General features: G+C 40.5%; 2 protein-coding genes and 1 long non-coding RNA gene across 10 annotated transcripts; 1 reads left to right on the top strand and 2 right to left on the bottom strand.

The window, feature by feature from the left end:
* Positions 1 to 654: 654 nt before the first annotated feature.
* Positions 655 to 5951, top strand: LOC115741052. The gene is made up of 10 exons (XM_030674758.2): positions 655 to 996; positions 1530 to 1606; positions 1694 to 1771; positions 2399 to 2517; positions 2593 to 2658; positions 2784 to 2885; positions 3002 to 3527; positions 4097 to 4302; positions 4397 to 4560; positions 5570 to 5951. Exons 1-10 carry the CDS (start codon positions 866 to 868, stop codon positions 5703 to 5705), a joined length of 1605 nt encoding a protein of 534 aa, XP_030530618.1. The 5' UTR covers positions 655 to 865; the 3' UTR covers positions 5706 to 5951.
* Positions 5952 to 8511: 2560 nt separating this feature from the next.
* LOC115741089 (NADP-dependent malic enzyme) lies at positions 8512 to 14512 on the bottom strand. 3 transcript variants are annotated; one of them, XM_030674806.1, is made up of 20 exons: positions 14357 to 14512; positions 13946 to 14100; positions 12820 to 12940; positions 12617 to 12691; positions 12248 to 12399; positions 12054 to 12159; positions 11867 to 11932; positions 11309 to 11404; positions 11081 to 11152; positions 10929 to 11012; positions 10711 to 10809; positions 10269 to 10316; positions 10133 to 10186; positions 9929 to 10027; positions 9757 to 9846; positions 9598 to 9675; positions 9409 to 9483; positions 9213 to 9303; positions 8865 to 8993; positions 8512 to 8780 (listed from the first exon to the last, which is right to left on the bottom strand). In XM_030674806.1, the coding sequence occupies exons 1-20, from the start codon at positions 14393 to 14395 to the stop codon at positions 8692 to 8694; spliced, it is 1818 nt and encodes a 605-aa protein (XP_030530666.1). In that variant the 5' UTR covers positions 14396 to 14512; the 3' UTR covers positions 8512 to 8691. The 3 variants fall into 3 exon arrangements, with proteins under 3 accessions (XP_030530666.1, XP_048133851.1, XP_048133852.1); XM_048277894.1 differs by having other exon boundaries at positions 9598 to 9846; XM_048277895.1 differs by lacking the exons at positions 13946 to 14100; positions 14357 to 14512 and adding an exon at positions 13216 to 13365.
* Positions 14513 to 17075: 2563 nt separating this feature from the next.
* On the bottom strand, positions 17076 to 20176 carry LOC115741041. 6 transcript variants are annotated; one of them, XR_007198066.1, is made up of 3 exons: positions 19373 to 20176; positions 17847 to 19098; positions 17076 to 17754 (listed from the first exon to the last, which is right to left on the bottom strand). It is a non-coding gene; the product is annotated as an uncharacterized LOC115741041 (long non-coding RNA). The 6 variants fall into 6 exon arrangements; XR_007198065.1 differs by having other exon boundaries at positions 17877 to 19098; XR_007198068.1 differs by having other exon boundaries at positions 17076 to 17741; positions 17877 to 19098.
* Between the last annotated feature and the right edge of the window lie 113 nt (positions 20177 to 20289).

Raw genomic sequence — 20289 nt, 5'->3', positions numbered from 1 at the left:
TAGAAAAGAAGCAAGATTTTTTTTTAAGAATTAATATCACAATCTTAAATCGGCACACTTTTGATAAATTTACTCTATATTAATTTTATAACCACAATAAATATCAAACTGGTAAACATACAAATTTACTCAAAAATAGTTTTTTGATCATCAAAAATCCTAAACTGGTATATATGTGACAAATTTACCTTCCGTTAATTTTTGTTAAATTAGATTAATATCAAGAAAAATTTCAAATTGGTACACATGTGATAAATAGATGATAAAAACCCTAAATTGGTATATTCGTCAACTGCTACGTATCATCCAACACGATAATTTGACAGTAAAATTTAATGTAAGCTAATGGAGGGTAAATTTATTACATATGTATCAATTTGAGATTTTTGGTAGTGAAAAATTAATTTGAGATTTTTTGTAACGTTAACATTTTTTTCTAAAATGAATCAGACGAGCTTTCTCAATTCGACCCAAAAAATAAATAAATAAATAAATAAAGAAGTAGCTTTCTCAACAAAGTTGCGAGCAAGCTCAAGCCCAAGGAGCAAAACGAAAAGCGAGAAAATTTCAAGGGGTCGAGATGTAAAATATTCCCAAAATTAAATTTGGATAAAACAAAAGGAAGGCGGATTCATTTATATGGAAGATACTAGGCGATGGCGGACCGGTATAAGATGAGAGGGAAGCCAACTCGAAACAAGAGAGTAGGGCGAGAAGCCTGTGCACTCTTTTGCAGGTGATCTACGCCGTCGCGAGCGGAGGATTGGCGAATGACGAGCGCTTTCACTGCCATCGACGGTTAACGAAGAAGCGAGCCTTTCTTCTTCGCTCGCTCGGGAGGGAGGGAGCTTTGTAGAATCCAGAAATGGAGGATCGCAGCATAATCGAGAGGGAGAGGCATCAGATCGAGCAGATTCGGGAGCTCGATTTTGAGGAGTTACAGGTGGAGGAAGTCGAAGACGCTCACGACTCGTCGGACGACGATCGGCGCACCGCGTAAGCATCAAAATCTCCTTCTTACGTCATGCTGTTTCAGTAGGTTTTTTCGAGTCAGTGCAAGAGGCTGTTTGCGTTCGCTCGCGGTGCTTTTTTTGGTGTGTCGAGTTTTGTATCCGTTCATGTTCAACAGTATGCTAATCCTGCGAGGTTTTGGTATGCGAACTTAATTTTAATTGAGATGCTGCTGTGAAGTATTATGTAGCTTCAGTATATTCATGTGTCCTGTTATTGTCCAGTTACCGGTTGGATTGGTTCTTGGCCTCAGGATTAGCTGAATAGTACATGTCACTCTTTGTGATTTTTTTCCCTTTCATTCAAGTGTAGCGGTAATTGGTAGTCGCTGTGAAGGTAATAGTGGCAAATTTAGGATATATACATGATGGCTAGAATCTAGTGATTAGAACGTGTATACGAAGTACTGCTTCTATGCACTTCACATTGATTGGGAATCGAGAGAAGTTTTAGGAAATTCTCTAGTTCACTCATTTTTATATCCTTGACTTGGTTATCCATAATTTAATGGACTGCAGGGTTCGTGACGGGGCAAGTGTACCTATTGAATTTACCTTCAACCCCAGTTTGGCTTCGTTGCATACGTATCTTGGCGGTAGGAATTGAGAATCCAGTAGTTCTCGTCGCTTGTATTACCTATGCAGTATAATGAAGAATACTGATGGCAGTCGTGTCTTAACAGAGGTTGAAGACACCCACCACAGTCTGGCTTTCTTGGATGGTGGTGCCATCCATCAGTTACCCTTGCTCTATCTCGAAGGTAGTCCTTTACCTCAATTTATATGTGACTTATTTATGTTGTGCTGTTCATTTCGATGGGAAAGTGGATTCAGAGGCTGAAAGATGCAATTCAAATATTTATTAGTCCATGTAATTAGATACTCTACATTTTTTAGCAGTATTCTGTGCAATGATGATTGGTGGACATGAGCTTGAATTCATCCTAACTGAGGTAGCCAATTTTCGGGTAACTTATTTAGTCACAGCAAAACAACTAATCAAAATTCAACTTCCTTCCCTGGGAAATAACTTAAGTGGAACGATTGCTATGGCCCAGCTTGTCAAACTATCTCTGTGAACCAGAGAGGGATTTGCCATTCAAGGTGAAGCAATCCCTCTAAGTCAAAGAAGGTTAGCTAGTTTATAGGGTCGGAACCTGTAGGGATTCTGATACTCTACTCCATGATAATTAAAGACCTTTGCCTGCTTTGGATGCATGGAGCTGTCAAGCAGCAGGAAGAAGTAAAATTCACGTCTCTTTTATCTGTCCATGTTTACCTTTGATGGTTTTGGTCCACCATCTCAACTCACTCATTCTTTCAGATGCATATGCACATCTTCTTTTTCTGATTAAAATCTCCAAGACACTGCTTTTCTTTGATGTCAGGAGTTGTTCTGTTCCCTGAAGCCACCCTTCCTTTAAGAGTTGTTCAGCGTAGCTTGATAGCTACTATTGAGAGGGCATTGAGCCCAATTGATCGCGATACTCCTCTTATGATCGGTGTGGTATGTTAAAATTTGACGTCTGTGGATACTGAACTTGTGTTGTGGATTTCCTTCTAATTTGAAAATGATTTTCAGGTTCGTATCTACAGCGATCCTGAAAATAATAGGTTAAGGTTTGCAACGACAGGGACAACTGCTGAGGTAACGATGCTGCCCTCTCCTCTCGAATCCTTATTCATCATCTGCTCCTTTGTCTAGCTCAAGTTTTGTGGTAGGCACTGATTTTTTTGATATTGCATGTGATTATGTTGCAAAACTTGGTGCAGATTAGGCAATACAGGAGACTGGAAGATGGTTCACTAAATGCGGTTACTCGCGGTCAGCAACGTTTTCGCCTGAAGCGATGTTGGATTGATGCAGAAGGAGTGGTTAGAACTTAGAACACTTTTCATGTCCTCTTTAAGAATAAAAAAAATTGCTGAATGGAACCATCCTTCTACTTTTCATTCCCGCTAATGTCATCTCCTGGCCTACATTTCTTTAGGCATGTGGAGAGGTGCAGATTATTCAGGAAGATTTGCCACTGAGGACTCCACGAGATGCCTTTGGGAAGTTGCCCAGACCAAGTGTCGTGAGAGATAATTATATTTTAAGTAACCCTCCAGAAAACTCTCCTGCTAAATCATTAAGATTTGCTGATGAGGACGATGACTCAGAAGCACATTCAGAAAATAGCTTTGAGAGTGCCCTTTCGCTTCCTGAACATAGATTGCATCAATCTGCAATTGATTGTTCTTATGGATATGATGTCATGGATGAATCAACAAGCAGTGATGATGAGAAGTTTGTTTGTGAATCAGAGTTCCAAGAAGGAAGATCGCATTCTCATCATCATTCAGATGAAAAGATTTCTGGAAATGCTAGTGGATCTGGGGGGCAATCTCACAAAGGGTCATGGGGTTGGACCCAACGAAAAGCTGCTACTAGCAATTATGGTATTCCTAGAGCATTCTGGCCACACTGGGTGTATCGCATGTATGACTCATATTGCCTTGCTCAAAGGGTAGCAGGTACTGGCTTCTGTTCTTCACAGCTGTATTTACATCCTTTCACATATTGCTTTGATTATCAAGTCTGTAAGTTGAAATATCTGGTGAGGTACTACCTCTCTTATTGATATGTACAAAGTGTTTCCGTACATTATTACAACTTGATGCTTTGAACTTGCAAATGGGAGCTTCTTTCTTTTCCATGTGAGAACTTTGGAAGATCTGGTAAATTGACTACTATTTAGCAATACTACTGAGCCAAGTGGTGCAAGCAGGAGGTGCATTTTCCCTATTCTATATGTTATATTTTCCTCCAACGGAATAAGTAGTTTAACTATTTTGGTATAATTGTTCCTAGGAAATGATGTGGAATGAAACTGGTGAAGTTATGGTCCTTTATTGCATTCTCACTGGCCTTAATGACCTGGGTTGTTACATAAAGTGCTGAACTTGCAGTGTTTCTGTTTCTTTATGCCATTACATTTATCAAGCTATATTTTATGTTGTGATGAGAGACATTAATCAGGATTTTATGGTTTACAACAGCACTGCTCAATATAATTTTTTGGCTGCTGCCACTATGGTTTCAGATATGTGGAAACAGATAGTTGGAGCACCTGCAATGGATGGTCTCGTAAAGAAGCCGGATCTTCTTTCATTTTATGTTGCTAGCAAAATTCCTGTTTCCCAATCTACTAGGCAAGAGCTTCTGGATATTGATGGGGTAACTTATAGACTGCGGCGGGAAATTGAGTTACTGGAGTGTTTTGATCGCATCCAATGTAAAAGTTGTCAGGTAACACTGTATTGTGATAACTTGGCGATTAGGTCACTGAACTGGTTATTCATTTTATGGGGGATAATTTGTTTAACTTACTTGTTACTTACAGACTGTTATTGCAAGGCGAAGTGATATGATGGTGATGTCCAGTGACGGTCCTCTTGGTGCTTATGTGAACCCACACGGTAGTGTACATGAGATAATGACCCTCCATAAAGCAAATGGCTTAGCCCTCATAGGGAGGCCCAACACAGACTACAGCTGGTTTCCTGGGTATGTCATCCCTTAGTCTTTATCACATTCACCTTTGAATTAGCTGTAAAATAGGAATTAGCCTCTTAGTCTGAGACTTGTTGAAAAGCTGAGGGAGGTCCCTTCAAGGTGGGGTTTTTTTGGCAATGGTAAACAGCTCTGATGGGAATAACTGACTAGAGAGAAATTAACTGTGTTCAGTGCCCGGAAGTTCTTTGGATTAGGCTGTGTTGTCTAATGTCTTCAATAAAAAATTTCAGGACAAAAAATGCTCGAGAAGGAAATTGAATTTGAGACTTGTCTACCCTACAGATACGCCCATGCCGATGCTTTCTTTGACCTTAGTCTTTAACTTGTTAGTTGAAACCACCTATTTATACACATGGAGCATGCTTTATCCTCCTGACAACATACCAAAATGGGCTATATGAATACTAGGTCCTTCCCACAGAATAATTGATTTAAAAACTTGCTTCTTTTTGATATGTTGAAACAAGGATGGGTCAGGATTTTTTTGTTTATCTGGTGATGAGATGTCTTCCGACGATCTGGTATGTGAGAGGAATAAAGTTGGGAGGAAGAGAAAGTCAACAGGATGCAGTTAAACCTGTTTTTTGGAAAGTGAAAACAAAAGAGATCTTGATGGACCATTTTGAACTCGTCTTAACTTAAATACCCAGAGACTCGTGGGGCAACAATTTTTTCAGTCAATACGAGAGGAATAGCATCTGAAACCCTTTCTTGTATAAGTAAAGCTGTGGCAGACAATAAAATAATCATCAATTTGCTGTACCTAAAAAAATGTCGGGAACTGCAGTTCTATAATTGCATCTCCATTAGGCAAGTCTCACATAAATTGATGAACTCTTGTGCAAAATGATTGCATGCAGAGGAGGCTGCTTAGGCTCAACTGAGTTATATTGGTTAACAGTAGATTGTGTTGCCTACGTTACATTTGGCTCTACTGTCTCGTGTGTAAGCTGTATAAGCTCCTATGACACGATTGAGTTCTTGTGCCGCTCTTTTGCAGGTATGCTTGGACAATAACTAACTGTGCCACTTGCGAGTCTCATATGGGTTGGCTTTTTACAGCCACAAACAATAAGCTGAAGCCCAGGTTGTTTTGGGGAATACGAAGTTCTCAAGTTGCGGATTCAAATCCTTGAAGGGCTTATCTTACCTTTCAGCGGAGATGAATGTGGCTATAGTACAGGTACAAGTAACGCTACTAGGTAATTCCGGTCTTCCTCACCTTTTCTTTTGCTCTGTTTGTCTCGGAGGGTCAGATTAAGAGCGTATACTGGTGGAATGTTGTAAAGTGATTCCATGTGCGTTATAATGGGTGAGAACGTTTCTTGGTTTAGCCTTCATTTCTCTCTTGACAAGAGCCTATTTAGTTGAGGAAAAAAAGGACATGGTTACATGAGATGGGGAATTAATGCGGTGTGATTACAATCGTGACAATGCAGAAATCACGGAAAGTTGGGAGGACTCGCCTAGTAACAGTTGGATGAAAGTTGTAATGTCACGAGGTCAATTAGAATTAGGGGTGAGTATGCGGGCCAAATTTATTCGGGACTTGGCCTAGACCTGACTTACTCGGCCAATTCGCAAGAGAATTGGTTCAGTTTTCGGTTCCATAAATTGGGAACCAGCTTAACTGGTTCGGTTCCTATGTCTATATCATGAATTGGCCGCTTTTACCCGGGAAGGCCGCCTTTGCCTGGAACTTGGAATTTATAACTTATTTTTGCCCTGAATGTTTCTTCTCTTTTTAAAACATAAACTATTTGTCAAGATTAAATATGTATTTTTTTTTTTATAACCGAGGTTTCTCACGTGCAATGAACTATTCCTTGGAATGATGGGGGTATGAGCACCAATGTCACCAATTAAGTCCCCAAGATGCGGTCGGGGAGATTCGAACCTGGAACCTCATCAATTTAGCTGTCTAAGGTCCAGGGATCTCACCAATTCAGCCAACGCGTCATTAGCGAGACTAAATATGTTTATTGTCCTCAAGCGCAAGAATAATATTAATGTTTACACATATATAGTGTATAGGTAATAAAGATAATAAAAGGCTTGGCCGGTGTAACCAACCGTTTTTTTTTTTCAGCCCAGTTCTAGGATTAAGATGGTTGATTTCCTTTTTCATAAACCTATTTCGTACATGAGGACCTGATCCTGACATGGTAGGGTTTGAGACTTGAGGTCTGGAAATTATCTATCTTGGGACTAATCCCTCTTATATAGAAATCATATACATGCGACTTTAGTGAATGAACAGTTTTGGTTGGATCCCCAACCCCAACCCCAACCCCAACCCCCCACCTCGAAAAAAAAAAAAAAAAGAAGGAACAGTTTAGGGCCGGCTTACTTCGGGCACTGAACGGGCTGCCATTCAATCCCTCTTATAGTGCATAAAATAGAGACCTTGGAGATGGACGGGTTGAGTCCCTAAGTGAGCTCGAGCCTGTCCAACTGAAATTTTATGGAATTTGGGAAAGTAATAAGGGCAGGCCTCGTGGACATGAACAGCCGTCGGCCTATATTGGGCCAAGGCCCAAGTCCTGGGCACCCATATGAGAAAAAGAAGTGATGAATCATCTTTTCGACTTTGACTCTCCCACTCAAATCATTTTTTTGTCTATTACTCTGAAAGTAATGCTTTAGCTTCAGCTACTCGAATTTTCGACATTTCTTTTTATTTCTCATCCAATGAATGGCATTTTCTTTTGAAAACTCTAGCTATTCTTAGCATGATATTGGGAAATCTTATTGCTATTACTCAAATAAGCATGAAACGTATGCTTGCATATTCGTCCATAGGTCAAATGGGATAAGTAATTATTGGAATAATTGTTGGAGACTAGATATATAATTATTGCTGTTATATATCTCCATGAATTTAGGAACTTTTACTTGCATTGTATTATTTGGTTTATGTATCGGAACAAATAACATTCGAGATTATGCAAGATTATACACTAACGATCTTTTTTGGGCTTTCTCTTCAACCCTGTGTCTCTTATCCCTAGGAGATCTTCCTCCACTACCAGGTTTTTTTTTGCCCCGAAAAACTCTACTTATTTTTATATCTTATTATTTAAAAATAATTAAGTTATTAATGACCGGACGAAAATCAAGAAATAACATCTCATGCGAAATTATATAAGATTCCCTTTAAGATCAAACAATTCCATCGAATTGAGTATGATTGTGTACGCGATAGCATCAACTATGCCAAGAATATTAATGTATTGATTATTGCAATTGCTCAAGATATTTCTTAGCTCAAGAACCCTTTTACTAACTTGAATCGAAGAATTAGTAGATTTGTTACGCTCCAAAATGGGAATGGTTAGGATTATGAACTTATAATCTATAATCTGATGATCGAGTCGATTTCATGATTATAAGTTCATTCCCTACCGATTCGGCCTCGAATATGATTATATATATTCTCATTATGAGAAGGGATCATTTGAGCTTACCGAAGTAGATGTTATGTTTACATATGTATTCCTACGTCATTTCATTCCATCTAGAATTAAGAATAGGCATAATCGGACTTGCTTTTTAAATTTCTCTCCTTATTTAACTCATTTAGGTTCTATTGAATCAAGAAATGAGTTTGATTGTCCATCTTTTTGTTTTGATATATATATATAAGGTATCCGGATGATTCACATCAAAGTAATTGGATGGACGACTTGAACCTCCATGACATTATCGTTCAATAGAAATACTTCAATACTCAACCTTTGTCATATATTCCATACATCACCCCAGATGAGCTAATCTGAGCCCTACCAGGCCTTCTTTTTGTACTTTGGGCCTATTTGTCAAGTCTGCCCAAATGGTGGGCGAGCCCTAGTGGAATCGTGAGGACGAAGTCATCTCGGACAGAAAAGCTAATATGAATCCTAAACATCGCTTGTCCGAATACGCTGTATCGATGTGCATTCATTCCGGGTACAAATATTACTGATGCTTCTGAGATGAAAGGATACAACAGACACCACCACACTGACGAAACTGAAAAGTCAAAAAAAGAAAAAGAAAAAGGAAAGGCACAATAAAAGTCATTCTCAATGGGACGTGAACGGTCAACTTCAAGTGGGATGCAGTGATTTCAGCTCAGTCGCTTCAACGATAGTTTCGGTATGCAGGGCTGTACATGCAGCTTTCTGCGTATTTGACGAGATTGTTCGGACGAGGAAGGCGGGAAGCCAAACCTAAGAAAGCCGATCGATGCTCAACACGTGTGAACACGGGAGGATAGTATCGGTGGCAGAAACAAAAAGGCTAACAAGACTTACCTAGTTCATATGCTTTGGCAGCGACATTCGCTGCGATGTGGGCTGATATCTTTCTGATATTAGAGAACGGGGGAAAGATCATTCCCTTCTTGAAATTTTCAGGTGTTGCTTGTGCGGCCAAAGCTTCCGCTGTTCCAACCGGGAAATTATTATGTGAGTCAATAAGGACGACAAACCTGATATTAAGCTCGGGAATGGAAACTTGATGGAGAGAGGAGTGCAGGTCTCGGTACAGTGAGATCAGTTAGAGATGTTGAAGGCGAAGCAGTTCGAGTGGAAAGATGAACAAACGAATGATTATATCTGGACAATAGACGTGGGGACTCAAATGTCCTCGGGAGTACTTACAAGCAGCCAAGAGCATGTCATCATCCACACGGATAGCGCCAGACATAATCAATCCCAATCCAAATCCGGGGAATATGTATGCATTGTTTGCCTGAATGACATGAACAGTAGCAAGTGAGCATCAGAATAGATGTGAAAGTGAGTTCTAGAGCGAGGAAACAACAGAAGATAACCAGTGGAAGTAGAGAGCAAGGACCTGTCCAGGTACATAAGTTTTGCCATCGTAGTTAACTGGGTCAAATGGGCTTCCACTGGCGAAGATTGCCCTCCCCTGAAAATTTGGAGGAGAATGGAGGGGAAATTTTGATTGGTAACTTGGAACATCTTTCTTCACCAATAATCCTCGGATACACAAAATCACTGAATAAATTGCCAGTCAATGTACCTGAGACCATGTGTAAGCTTCTTCAGCTGTACACTCAGACTGGGAGGTAGGGTTTGAGAGGGCAAAAATTATAGGCTTCTGTATGCAAAGAGAAACATCAAAAAACGTCATGTTAGCCTCTGTGTGCGCGCGTGTGTGTGAGAGGGAGAGAGAGAGAACCTCATTCAATGATGCCATGGTCTCAACCACTTCCTGGGTGAAGGTTTTCCCCATGCCTGATGATCCTATCAAGACTGTTGGCTTGATCGCCTGCAGAAGTCAGAAAATTCACTGATACTACCAGTCATGGTCCAATTAGCACACTGGAATAATTTCCTACAATTTTACACACCTTGACAGCGTCCAACAGAGTTTTGACAGGTTCATGCTCGTGAGCCCAAGGCTTCTTAAAGTGTTGAAGCGACTCCAAACGGGAACTAACAATCAGTCCCTGCAAACGAATGTCGCAACTTTGTTAACAGATACGACGTGATAAGTTATGCATCAAAAGATATTCCTGGACAAGCAGGAAACCCGGACCAGGAACTGCATGTACCTTTGAGTCCACAAGCCATATCTTCTTGCGTGTCTCCTCAACCGGAGCTTTTGTCTGCAATAGCAATGCTTAAATGTATGAAGGCTTATCACACATTTTTTCAAAGGATTGAAAACACAAAAGGTAGCATGTTCACCTGTTTTGACATCTCCAGAGCTATAAGCTCAGCAATGCCAGTTCCAGCCTTCAATTACCAAACAAGAATGGTGAGCCAAGATGCAGCGCGTAAGATATAGGGGATGAGCGTAGAAGTTTGAAGGCATAAACAATATGCGAGCTAGGACTTAAAGAAATGAATGAATTAAATGGAGCTGACTTCTTTACTCATGCACATAAATAATTTTTTCCCAACTGCCAGTTCAAGGGCAGGAGCAGATTGTTACTGTCCAGGAGAGACTCATCCTTGATGCATAGCTGTGGTAAAAGGAAAGCGAAAAGAGCAAATTTGCAAAGAGAAGCAAGAAAATGCACAGCTGGGGTCCTTATATGGAAAAGATAACCTAAACATGCATTTTTCAGACTCTGAGTTTGTTTGGTGGGAAATGTAAATGCTTGGAGAAAATAATTCGAAGTCTAACCTCTCCTGCGCCCAGAAACAAGAACTTCTGTTCTGCTAGACTTCCCCCTACCGCTCGAAGACCAGAAATAAGTCCAGCAAGTACCACAGAGGCTGTACCCTGCGATTGTAAAGAACTTACAGTAGCCAAAGCTTTACTCCATCTAGCTATGTTAACTGCATCTTCATAATCCAGCACACGCACTACAAGCAGAGAGAAGAGTTCATTCAACTATATACCTGTATGTCATCATTGAAGGCAAGATGTGTCTGCCTGTATTTTGCCAATAGTTCAAATGCATTATGGTTTCCGAAATCTTCGAACTGAAAAGCACTGATTATTAGCGTCAATAGAGACATGATATTAGAACATGAGAAACTGTGTGACTCACTTGTACGAGGACTTTCTCTCCATAATTCTGTTTAACAGCATTCATGAACTCATCAATAAGTTCAGCATATTCCTGCATTATGTGAACAAGTTGGCAATTCGTCAGAAGTAGACATACTGGAACAAAATTAACGGTGTTTATCCTTGGTCAATACTAAACAGGAGGAAATAAGAACCAATTGTTAAAGTGACGAGGTAAGGGGGGACAATGGAAGAAAAACTTATAAACCTGCCCAGTTGTCCTTTTTTGCCTGAGACCGATATAGAACTCGTCCTTCAACAACTCTTCATTGTTTGTGCCAACATCAATGGTTATGGGCAAGCACTGCAAGACATAAGTAGCAACTCCAAGTTTTCACAGCCTGCTTTAGGAAGTTTGAGGTGCTTCTCAACTAGCAATCATGCAAATTCTTTGGAACTTGAACTTTCAGAATAACTTTCGTTTTTCAAGTTGTATAGAGACATGGGAGAGCAAATTTTAGACTCGCATTTTAGCTGTTAGTGAATACACGGATGCATTTAGACAAAGCATATAGCTACCATGTCCATCCTGCAAATTACTTGCATTTAATTTGGTTATTAGAAACAGATAATGTTGGTCGTGTCTACCAGACATCTTGAGCTACCCTAGCACTTTCCTAGGTGCAGATTTAATGATAGTGAGGGGTCATATCCCTCTAGTTCTGACTTATGGAAGGAGTTGACACAATTTTTCTGACTATACATCCCTAAAAAGCTCAACATGGGAGCATACATAAACATAGACCAGTGACAAGAGAAGGCTCACCGCTGAAGGACGAACTCCTCCTAGTGCTGTATATAGAGATAGTTTACCCACGGGTATTCCCATACCCTGAAAAGAATGTAATTTTGTTATTGTCCATCTACTCAGTAGTTGTATGTATCTAAGGTGAGGAATGGTTTCAATCAATGGTTTTTTCCTAGATGTGAACAAACAAATTAGAGTCGGTTACCTGGCAACCAAGATCACCGAGACCCAGTATACGCTCGCCGTCAGTCACCACAATAACTTGAATGTTCCTCTCAGGCCAATTTTTCAATATCTCGAGTATCTTTCCCCTGAACAACGGAAATCACATGGACCATTACACACTACTCTGCTATTAGACATAAAGCACCAGCACAACAGGCCTTCAGGTGTTAATACTTGTCGTTTAAGCTGATGAAGAGACCCTGAGGGCGCCTGAATATGCTGCCATATTTCTGGCAAGCCTCACCAACTGTTGGAGTGTAGACCACAGGGAGCAACTCCTCAACATGGTCAATGAGAAGCTTGTAAAACAGCTTTTCATTCCTTTCCTGGAAAACATAACCGGTGGATATGTTAACCTACAGAGAGAATATTCTCACCAACATTTGTAGCCTGGTGACACTTGGTCGTCACCAGTCTACAGCTTATTGTCCATCTCTGGCAAAACACAGAGAAAAGATATCGATTTTCTCACTTGATATGAATATCATTACTTTCTGAGATCATGTTACATCCGAGTCATGCCTTATGCCGCGGAAATCTTACCTGAAGGTCCATCAGGGCCATATATCTCTGCAGTGGAACTTGATATTGGCGAAGTGTGTGCATAAGTCTCTTCTCCTGATATTGAGATTTACAAATGATTAAGCAAAAGAAGCCCAAAGTGGAAATTGGATAACGAATTCTAGGCAATTGAAATGATCTCCAGATCAATATTGAACAAATAGGACCAATTCAACTAAGGTTACCTGCAGCTCCTGGCTGAGAATAGCTGGGGGCAGAAGGCCACGCAGATAATGAACATCCCTCTCTTTTTCGGTGAAGGCCGTCCCTTTGTTGTGGCGCGGATCCCGCAACAAAGTATAACCACTACAACAGTAGGAAGGAATAAATAAGACTCTGATTTTTCCATCAAATGTACTGGACTATTCATGGAACGAACTAAATCAAAGTCGGAATAACAATATTTACGAACTTCAACTACTAGTACTTCAATTACCGAGACTGGAGTGTTTCGAATTTTTAATTGAATCTCAGCTTCTTCGATCGAGCTCATCATCGCACCATCAGAAGCTCTGATGCCAAGCATTTGAAAACAGAGGTAGCAGTAGTATTTCCCCAATAGATACGAAGGAAATCATCACCTTGAGGAGAACAAAGATATCTACACTGTTCTACTCGATAATGAGAGATTCAACCGAAAGACCAAACCTAATTGGCTTTCAGCAAGATTCATCACCAAAAGAACTAATCCTTACAAAGTGATCTCGCCCAAAAAGGTTCATGCAGAGTCGAACTTAAAGTGCAACTTCATGAAAAAGGCGCGATGGCCTGTTTATTTAAGAGCATTTAGAGAGAATATATTTACACCGGATGTAAATCTGACAAGCAAAATTTCAAGAAGCAAAATCCGAAGCCACTTAGATTAAGACAAAACGCACGTCATTTTCTAAAGCCTACTCGTGCAAACCCCGTTTATCGAAGGATTTACTCGTGAACTAACTCCGATCTTTGCATCATAAATGTTCGGTCCGCGAGATTTAGCGAATGGAAACTCAAACAAAACACGGCAAGCAACAATTTCAGCTCAATATCTTGGGAGCGAGAAAAAGAAGAAGAGAAAAATAACATGTGCATGCTAAATTATCACCCATAGCATCGCAAGATCTTGCCTGCTCGTCTAGAAGAACGTAAAATCAAGAATCTACACTATTGAGGCGAAGCATCGAGATCAAAGCAAAACGCCACAAGAATTTGACGCGAAACGCAAGTTTATGCAGCAATCGTCAGGTTCAGACGTTACCGGAATCAAAAACGCCGTAGAAAAAGCACTTTTAACCACAATGCGGGGGGGGGTAGGCGTTCGCGACTCACCTAGCGACAGAGACGGCCCAAGGAGTGATAAGCTGATCCTCCGTGGCGCGATCCTCGCCATAAACGTCCCCCATGCCTCCACCGTCCATCGCAGCCGCCGTGCTCTCCGGGAACGCGAACCGCCTCCGCTCTCCTCCGCAACCGAACGCGAGCCTCTGCAACCGACCGACAAACAAGCTACTTCCAACGACGACGCAGCGCCAAAAAGAAGAAGAAGAAGAAGCAGAAATCGCGAGAACGGAAAGGAAATGCAGTTAAAGCGGGCGAACGAAGCGCTCAGAGTGGAAAGTGGCGGGTATTTATAGACGGTTGAGGCGAGTAGACTCGACTCGTCGAAAATGGAAGCAAGAAGTAAAAAATAAAAAAAATACGAAGCGGGAGGAGAGAATGATGGAGTGGCGCGTGGAGTACCAGAAGAAGAAGATGATGGCGTCTCCTCAGTGAAATCATGCTTTGCCAAGCTCTGCCGCAGAGGAGGAGAGAGAGAGAGAGAGAGAGAGAGAGATTGAATTGAAACGGTATGGTTTTGCCGCGTTCGTAGAGAGAGTGAGAGAGAGAGAGACTCGTTAACCCCCCCGCGTTTCTGTGGAAAGAAATTAGCTACGTGTATTTTTTTTTTTAAATTATCATTATTTTTTTGTATTTCTATTTTGGCCAGTAAATTAGCTGAGTGCGGAAATTTAAAAAAAAACAAGGGAAATTTTTAACCAAAAAGAAGAAGAAGAAGAACTCTGAAACGTGGCCATTTCCGCAACTGGAACGGCTCAGGTCTCGAAAATCGCCCCCGGCGCAACGGCGAGGCGGCTCAATTCTCACCGCCGGCCGGTGGGCACGTGCGCCTCTCTCTCTCTCTCATGTGCCGTTTTTCATCTGACACCTTTCGAGCCTAAACCGAATTTGATTTTCTCGATTCCGAGCAAACACAAAACCCCCAATTCCCACTTTAAGTTAACAATAGTTCACGATGCGGCCACACTTTGGGGTTTTTGTGTAGAGTTATCGACTTGGGGGGTGAGATGGTGACATTTCTCTCTTCGTTAACTGGTCCAGTCCTCCGTTTCTTTTTCTTACTTTCCTCCTATTTGTGAATCCTTTTTCTTTCGATTTATTCTAGATCTAGAAACTTGTATCTCCCATTTCAGAGAGATTTTTATCCCGAGCTTAGTCTATATTTGGGTTTTTGCGTGTATGTTTTCGGAATTTCACTTCCATCGAATTTTGTTAGCGTACAATTTCGGTTTCGAAAGAGAGCGCGGGAGCTTCGTAAAGGTTTCACTCTCATTATCGAATTTGTGCTCGTTTAATCTTTATATTCTGCATGGCGATGGTGATGCTGTTGGGGACGCCGAACTAAAGCGTGCACCGCTGAAAAGCAAAGCCATAACAATAGATGAAGATTTTGATACGTGCTCATTACTTAAGATGGATTCAATTATCGGCCGTCGATTTTGATTTGAAGAAATCATAAATTTGATCTTTGAACGTGTGACGCCTATAATTATTCTGATGATTCGTCGGCATAATGAGGATCTTGTTATCGGGAGGTTATTTTTTATTTAAGTTGTGTGGGATTTGTCTGGCTTGCAATTGAACTGCATTATTTCTATGTTGTTTTTTTTTTAATTTATAAAATGAATGAAAAGTTACTTTGACCAAAAATAAAAAGTTAGTAACAAGAAAATTGATACATTTGCGATAAATTTACTCAAATCTAATTTTTTTAAGCACAAAAAACTCAAACCGATACACTTACGATAAATTTATTCAAAATTAATTTTTTTGCCACAAAAAATATCAAACCGGTACACCTATGATAAATTTACATTCCCTTAATTTTTGTTAAATTGGATTAACACAACGAGAACCTCAAACTGGTATACTTGTCATAAACGGAGGGTAAAAATCCCAAACCGATACACTCATAAATTATCGCGTGTCATCCGACTCAATAATTTGACGTTAAAATTTAACTGAAAATTTATCACATGTGTACCGGCTTAGGATTTTTTGTGATCAAAAAATTAGTTTTGAGTTTATCACAAATGTACCAATTTGAAGTTTTTCGTGATATTAATAAAAAAAATTTAAAAATTATGTTATTAACCAATGCATCTCCAAAGGTTGAACGTGGCCCTTGGTTGCCGAACAATATAAGGTAGAGAAAAAGCCCCCGACCTGAAAAAGCGTCCGGAATTTAAGAAAATATAGACAGGAATAGTCGGTGTTCTTCTTCCTTTTTTTCTCTTTTTCTCATCAGTCAATTTAGCCTTTCGCACGGCATCTCACTCACGAGTTTTAATTCGTCTGAATCCCGAATCACGACTCTATCCGATTGTTTACCGATCGATAGAGGAATTCGTTTTTCTTCGCTAATTTAGCCATTCGAGACGATCCCGTCACCAGATACACCGAGAACATCGCCGTGTGGATGATCCGAGCTTGCCAATGAATGAGTTGACTCTTTGGTAGAATCGTGGGTGTTACGATGAAATGCTTGCTTCCCCGTGGTCGCGAGTCGAAGGAAAGGATGATTGGGGGAACTCCATCTTTATTAATCGTTAATCACCCGGCAATTTGCTTCTTCATGCATCTAAGATGAAAGAAATCGATATCGCATGTTGCATCTGTTCAGCCTTTTCACATTAAATTGGACAAAGTCGATGCGCATTTCTCTCTGCCAATCATTTTAATGTCCCTCTCTGACAGCAGTCTCTTACCACGTGTTTTTTGCTCATCCCTAGTACTAATAGTAGGGTCAACTTACATCGCGGGGTCCTTAACGTGGCGAATTACCACATGGGTCCCTAAAAATATCAGCCATTTGCACTTAGAGACCTAAACTTTCGAAATTTACAAAATAGACCTGTACAAGTCAATGGTTGAGAGGGGTCACCAATCTCTTATGTCCGTTTCTGGAAGATCATTCGCATGGCATCTTGGGGGACCCTTACATTCTGAGCAAAAATATCAAGGGGAATCCGGTCGCCATTGGACTGTTATTTGCCCTCAACGGGATAAAATCGCGACCTTCGCAGCCGAAACGGACCAAACAACAATTGAAAAATCACATACTTTCGAACCCAGAATAGCTTTCGACTGACATTCATCGCGCACTAAATTGAAACTCAAATAAAAGTAAAACGACAAAGAACATAATTTGTGCTTGGACAAGATTTTGTCAAACATGTTGTGCACTTAATTGGGGTTGTTTATTAAGGAGATCAGAGCTAACAAGACTAAAGATGGTAGAGGATCTGTCATCTTTCCCACACGTTCTGGTAAGGTCAAAATGCATGAGCTCTCTCTAAGGGCGGCGTTGGTAACTGGTGAAAGCTCATGCTCTTTGAAATTAGGTTTGGACTCGTGGACTCCTTTTGGCATTCTACCGCAGACACCTAACCCAAAGCTTGGACTCACCACTAACATAATGTGCGATTGGGCAGATCTTGACTGTCTCTTAGTAGAATGAGTTAGTGCTTTGCTCAAACTTCAACAATTTGAATATTGATGAAGATGGTCGTCATGAAGAACGTCACTGGACGTTCTGAATGGGCTCCCAATGTTTCCAACCAGGCGGCTTGCCTTTCTTTCTTCAATGGGTTCGTCGTCTTATTGACAAAAACGTACCTTTCACTTTGAAGGGAGAAAGAACAGAAGAGAGCCACGAGGCGACAACAGTTGACATCATAAGTTGCATTTGCACGCGACCTCTGTCATGGAGTAGCTTTCCTCCGTACAACTCGTTGAGTTCAATACTGCCAGCAAGAAACATAACGGCAAGGAAGACTGATCCACTCTGAATGTAAACCCTAATCAGATGGCATTTACTCGTGAGTTCATGTTTAGCAGTCGAACAGTATCAAAACACTCCTTTGTGACCTTGGAATCGTTGTCACATCACCTGAATGCTAATGAAGCCTAAGAACAATACATCTTGAAAGGCTGTGCCAATGGATTGCTGTCTGATAGAAACCTCCAGCTCAGAGTCCGCAACACCACGCGTTATTGATAACTGTTTACTGGAAGGTTATTCAGCAACAGTGCCACACGGCATGCACGAGTACAAGAAATTGCAACAGCTTTAGAAGTTCGGAATGAAGTGGCTATTTGCAACAATCCATCATCTCCATGCACTATATCCGTGCAAACAAACTCTTGCCGAAGCAAAACCACATCTTAATGCTGATGAGCTCCTGTTTCAAGGTATCGCATGACTTGAAATACCAGATTGATAGCCATTTGCCACCAACCATTGGTACTACTCATCACTTGCTTTTGAATGGAAGCATGCTTGCTCTTCTATGACTTCCTCGGCCTGATTACGTTCTAAAATGCACCAAGCTGAAACAGGAAAATACAACACTTGTTAAAGCATTATTATTCTAGGAAGAGAGCACAAAAAACACAACTGTTTGCTTGTGTGAACGAGAATTGCGAGAGACCAGATTCATCTTCTGAAATAATCTGAGTAGAACATCCTAGGAGGTGATCTGGTCCAGCCTAATCAATCTCCAAGCAGCACACCATTGAGATGATGCACTATATGGAAGTTCCTGGATTTTCCTTACCACAGGCCAACTAGTGCTCTCAGACTCTAATTCGAGACAATAAGCCGGTGCATGCTTCTAACAAGTAGCAACACCAATCTTCAGTACTGTGTTTTTGGTTTTCTTTGCATCATCAGAAATTTTGATGATACCTGTCATTGAATCCTCCACACATCAGAAGAGACATTGGGCTTCTGCCATTCTTTACTAGTCATGCCATAGGAGCAAATCGGTGCCCATTTCTGTCACTTCAATAAAATTGGTGTCTGCACATCCCAACTAGCAATTTCACACCTGCATCAGCTTAATTTCTGGCAGGTAAGCTAGAACAACTTCAGGAGACCCAAAAATGAAATAGAACAGGGGAGAGGAAACAATCACCAAAATGGGCAAATAAACAGAGAATTAAAAAGAAGTGAATCGCCACACAATATGTCAATGAGTAACTTCACGTAGTACCCAATCACAAAGCTGACCATTTCTTCATGCCTCAATAGATCAGCAGATCGTTGAACCCCCAATCAGCAGTTAAAGCTCCTAGAAGACCAGTTCATAACCATTGTCGAGATCCCTCGTGCACTGCACAAATTAGGCCCGTTGCAGGCCCTGAAATGACATCAATGAAGTCAACAAATTAAAATTCTACATTTCCTTGTGCTACTCGTAGTAACAAAATTCCTTGGTAATTAAATTGAACAATAGCCTACAAATATTTGTGAGCCCTCATTTCCATACACAACATCTCTCCAGATAATTAAAAAAAAGCTCGTTTAATGGCAATTCACAATAGCAATTCAAACTAATAGGGATGGAAAAATGTATATAACAATTCAGAAAACTGACAATTCCTCAAATAATTATTGAAAATATGAAAACATACGATGATTCTCATTCTTTGTGCCTTGGGCTGTACTCAAGACCTCCATGTTCTTCGCCGGTAACTTAGAACCACAAACTTGAAGAAAGAGTTTAACAATCATATGACCCTCAAGCCATTTTGATCTGATGCAGCATCCGCTATGTAGTGTTCATGCAGCTAGTCAATCTTGTGTATTGCTTCCCTACTTCTAGATAAATCAAGATGAAAATGGAACACAAGAATGAGATATTGAAATCGTAAATAATATACTGAGTGAGGAACGAATATATCTTTCCCATTTCTAGCAAGAACAATGTTCCAACTTGAACAAGACAAACACATGTCAAATTGGCCTGATATGTAGAAACCAAAAATCTCCATTATATCAGCTATATGTTCATGAGCTAGCCATCAACTGGGATAGACATTTGCCTCAAGCTCTATGGAAAAGTTTATCCTGCAAATTAGTTTCCCATTGGCCCGATCACCAAGTCTATGAGATTGCTATGACAAAGTCCACACATGCAACTAAAGACACTGCTTGCTATAAAACTGCCATGCTACAAGCTCTCAGCAGTGATCTACTCGAGCTGCATAGGAAGCCAAAGGTTCAGAAATTTGCGACCACAATGACCACAAGATGCCCAGATTCTCTTTAGTCAAAAGAGATAACAGATAGCTACAGAAATGCTAAGAAGTTTTAAACTCTAGCATTTGGAAGTTTTAATAATGAGGAGGTGAGAAACCAAACACAAACTGTGATTATCATCGAGACGGATCGACACGATCCCCTTTGCACGACATGATAAGTTGTTCCAATGCAAAATCTAAATACGAATCTACGTGCATTTTTAGTATATATAACAGATTATTTGAAAACGAAAAAAAAAAAAAAACAAACAAAGGTTACTTTTTCAGCTCAGACAAATTAGCTTACA

Source organism: Rhodamnia argentea, chromosome 4 (genome assembly GCF_020921035.1).
Source record: "Rhodamnia argentea isolate NSW1041297 chromosome 4, ASM2092103v1, whole genome shotgun sequence".
Classification (NCBI taxonomy): domain Eukaryota; kingdom Viridiplantae; phylum Streptophyta; class Magnoliopsida; order Myrtales; family Myrtaceae; genus Rhodamnia; species Rhodamnia argentea.
Note: the sequence above shows the minus strand (reverse complement) of the source record. Positions and strands in the feature narration are given on the sequence as shown.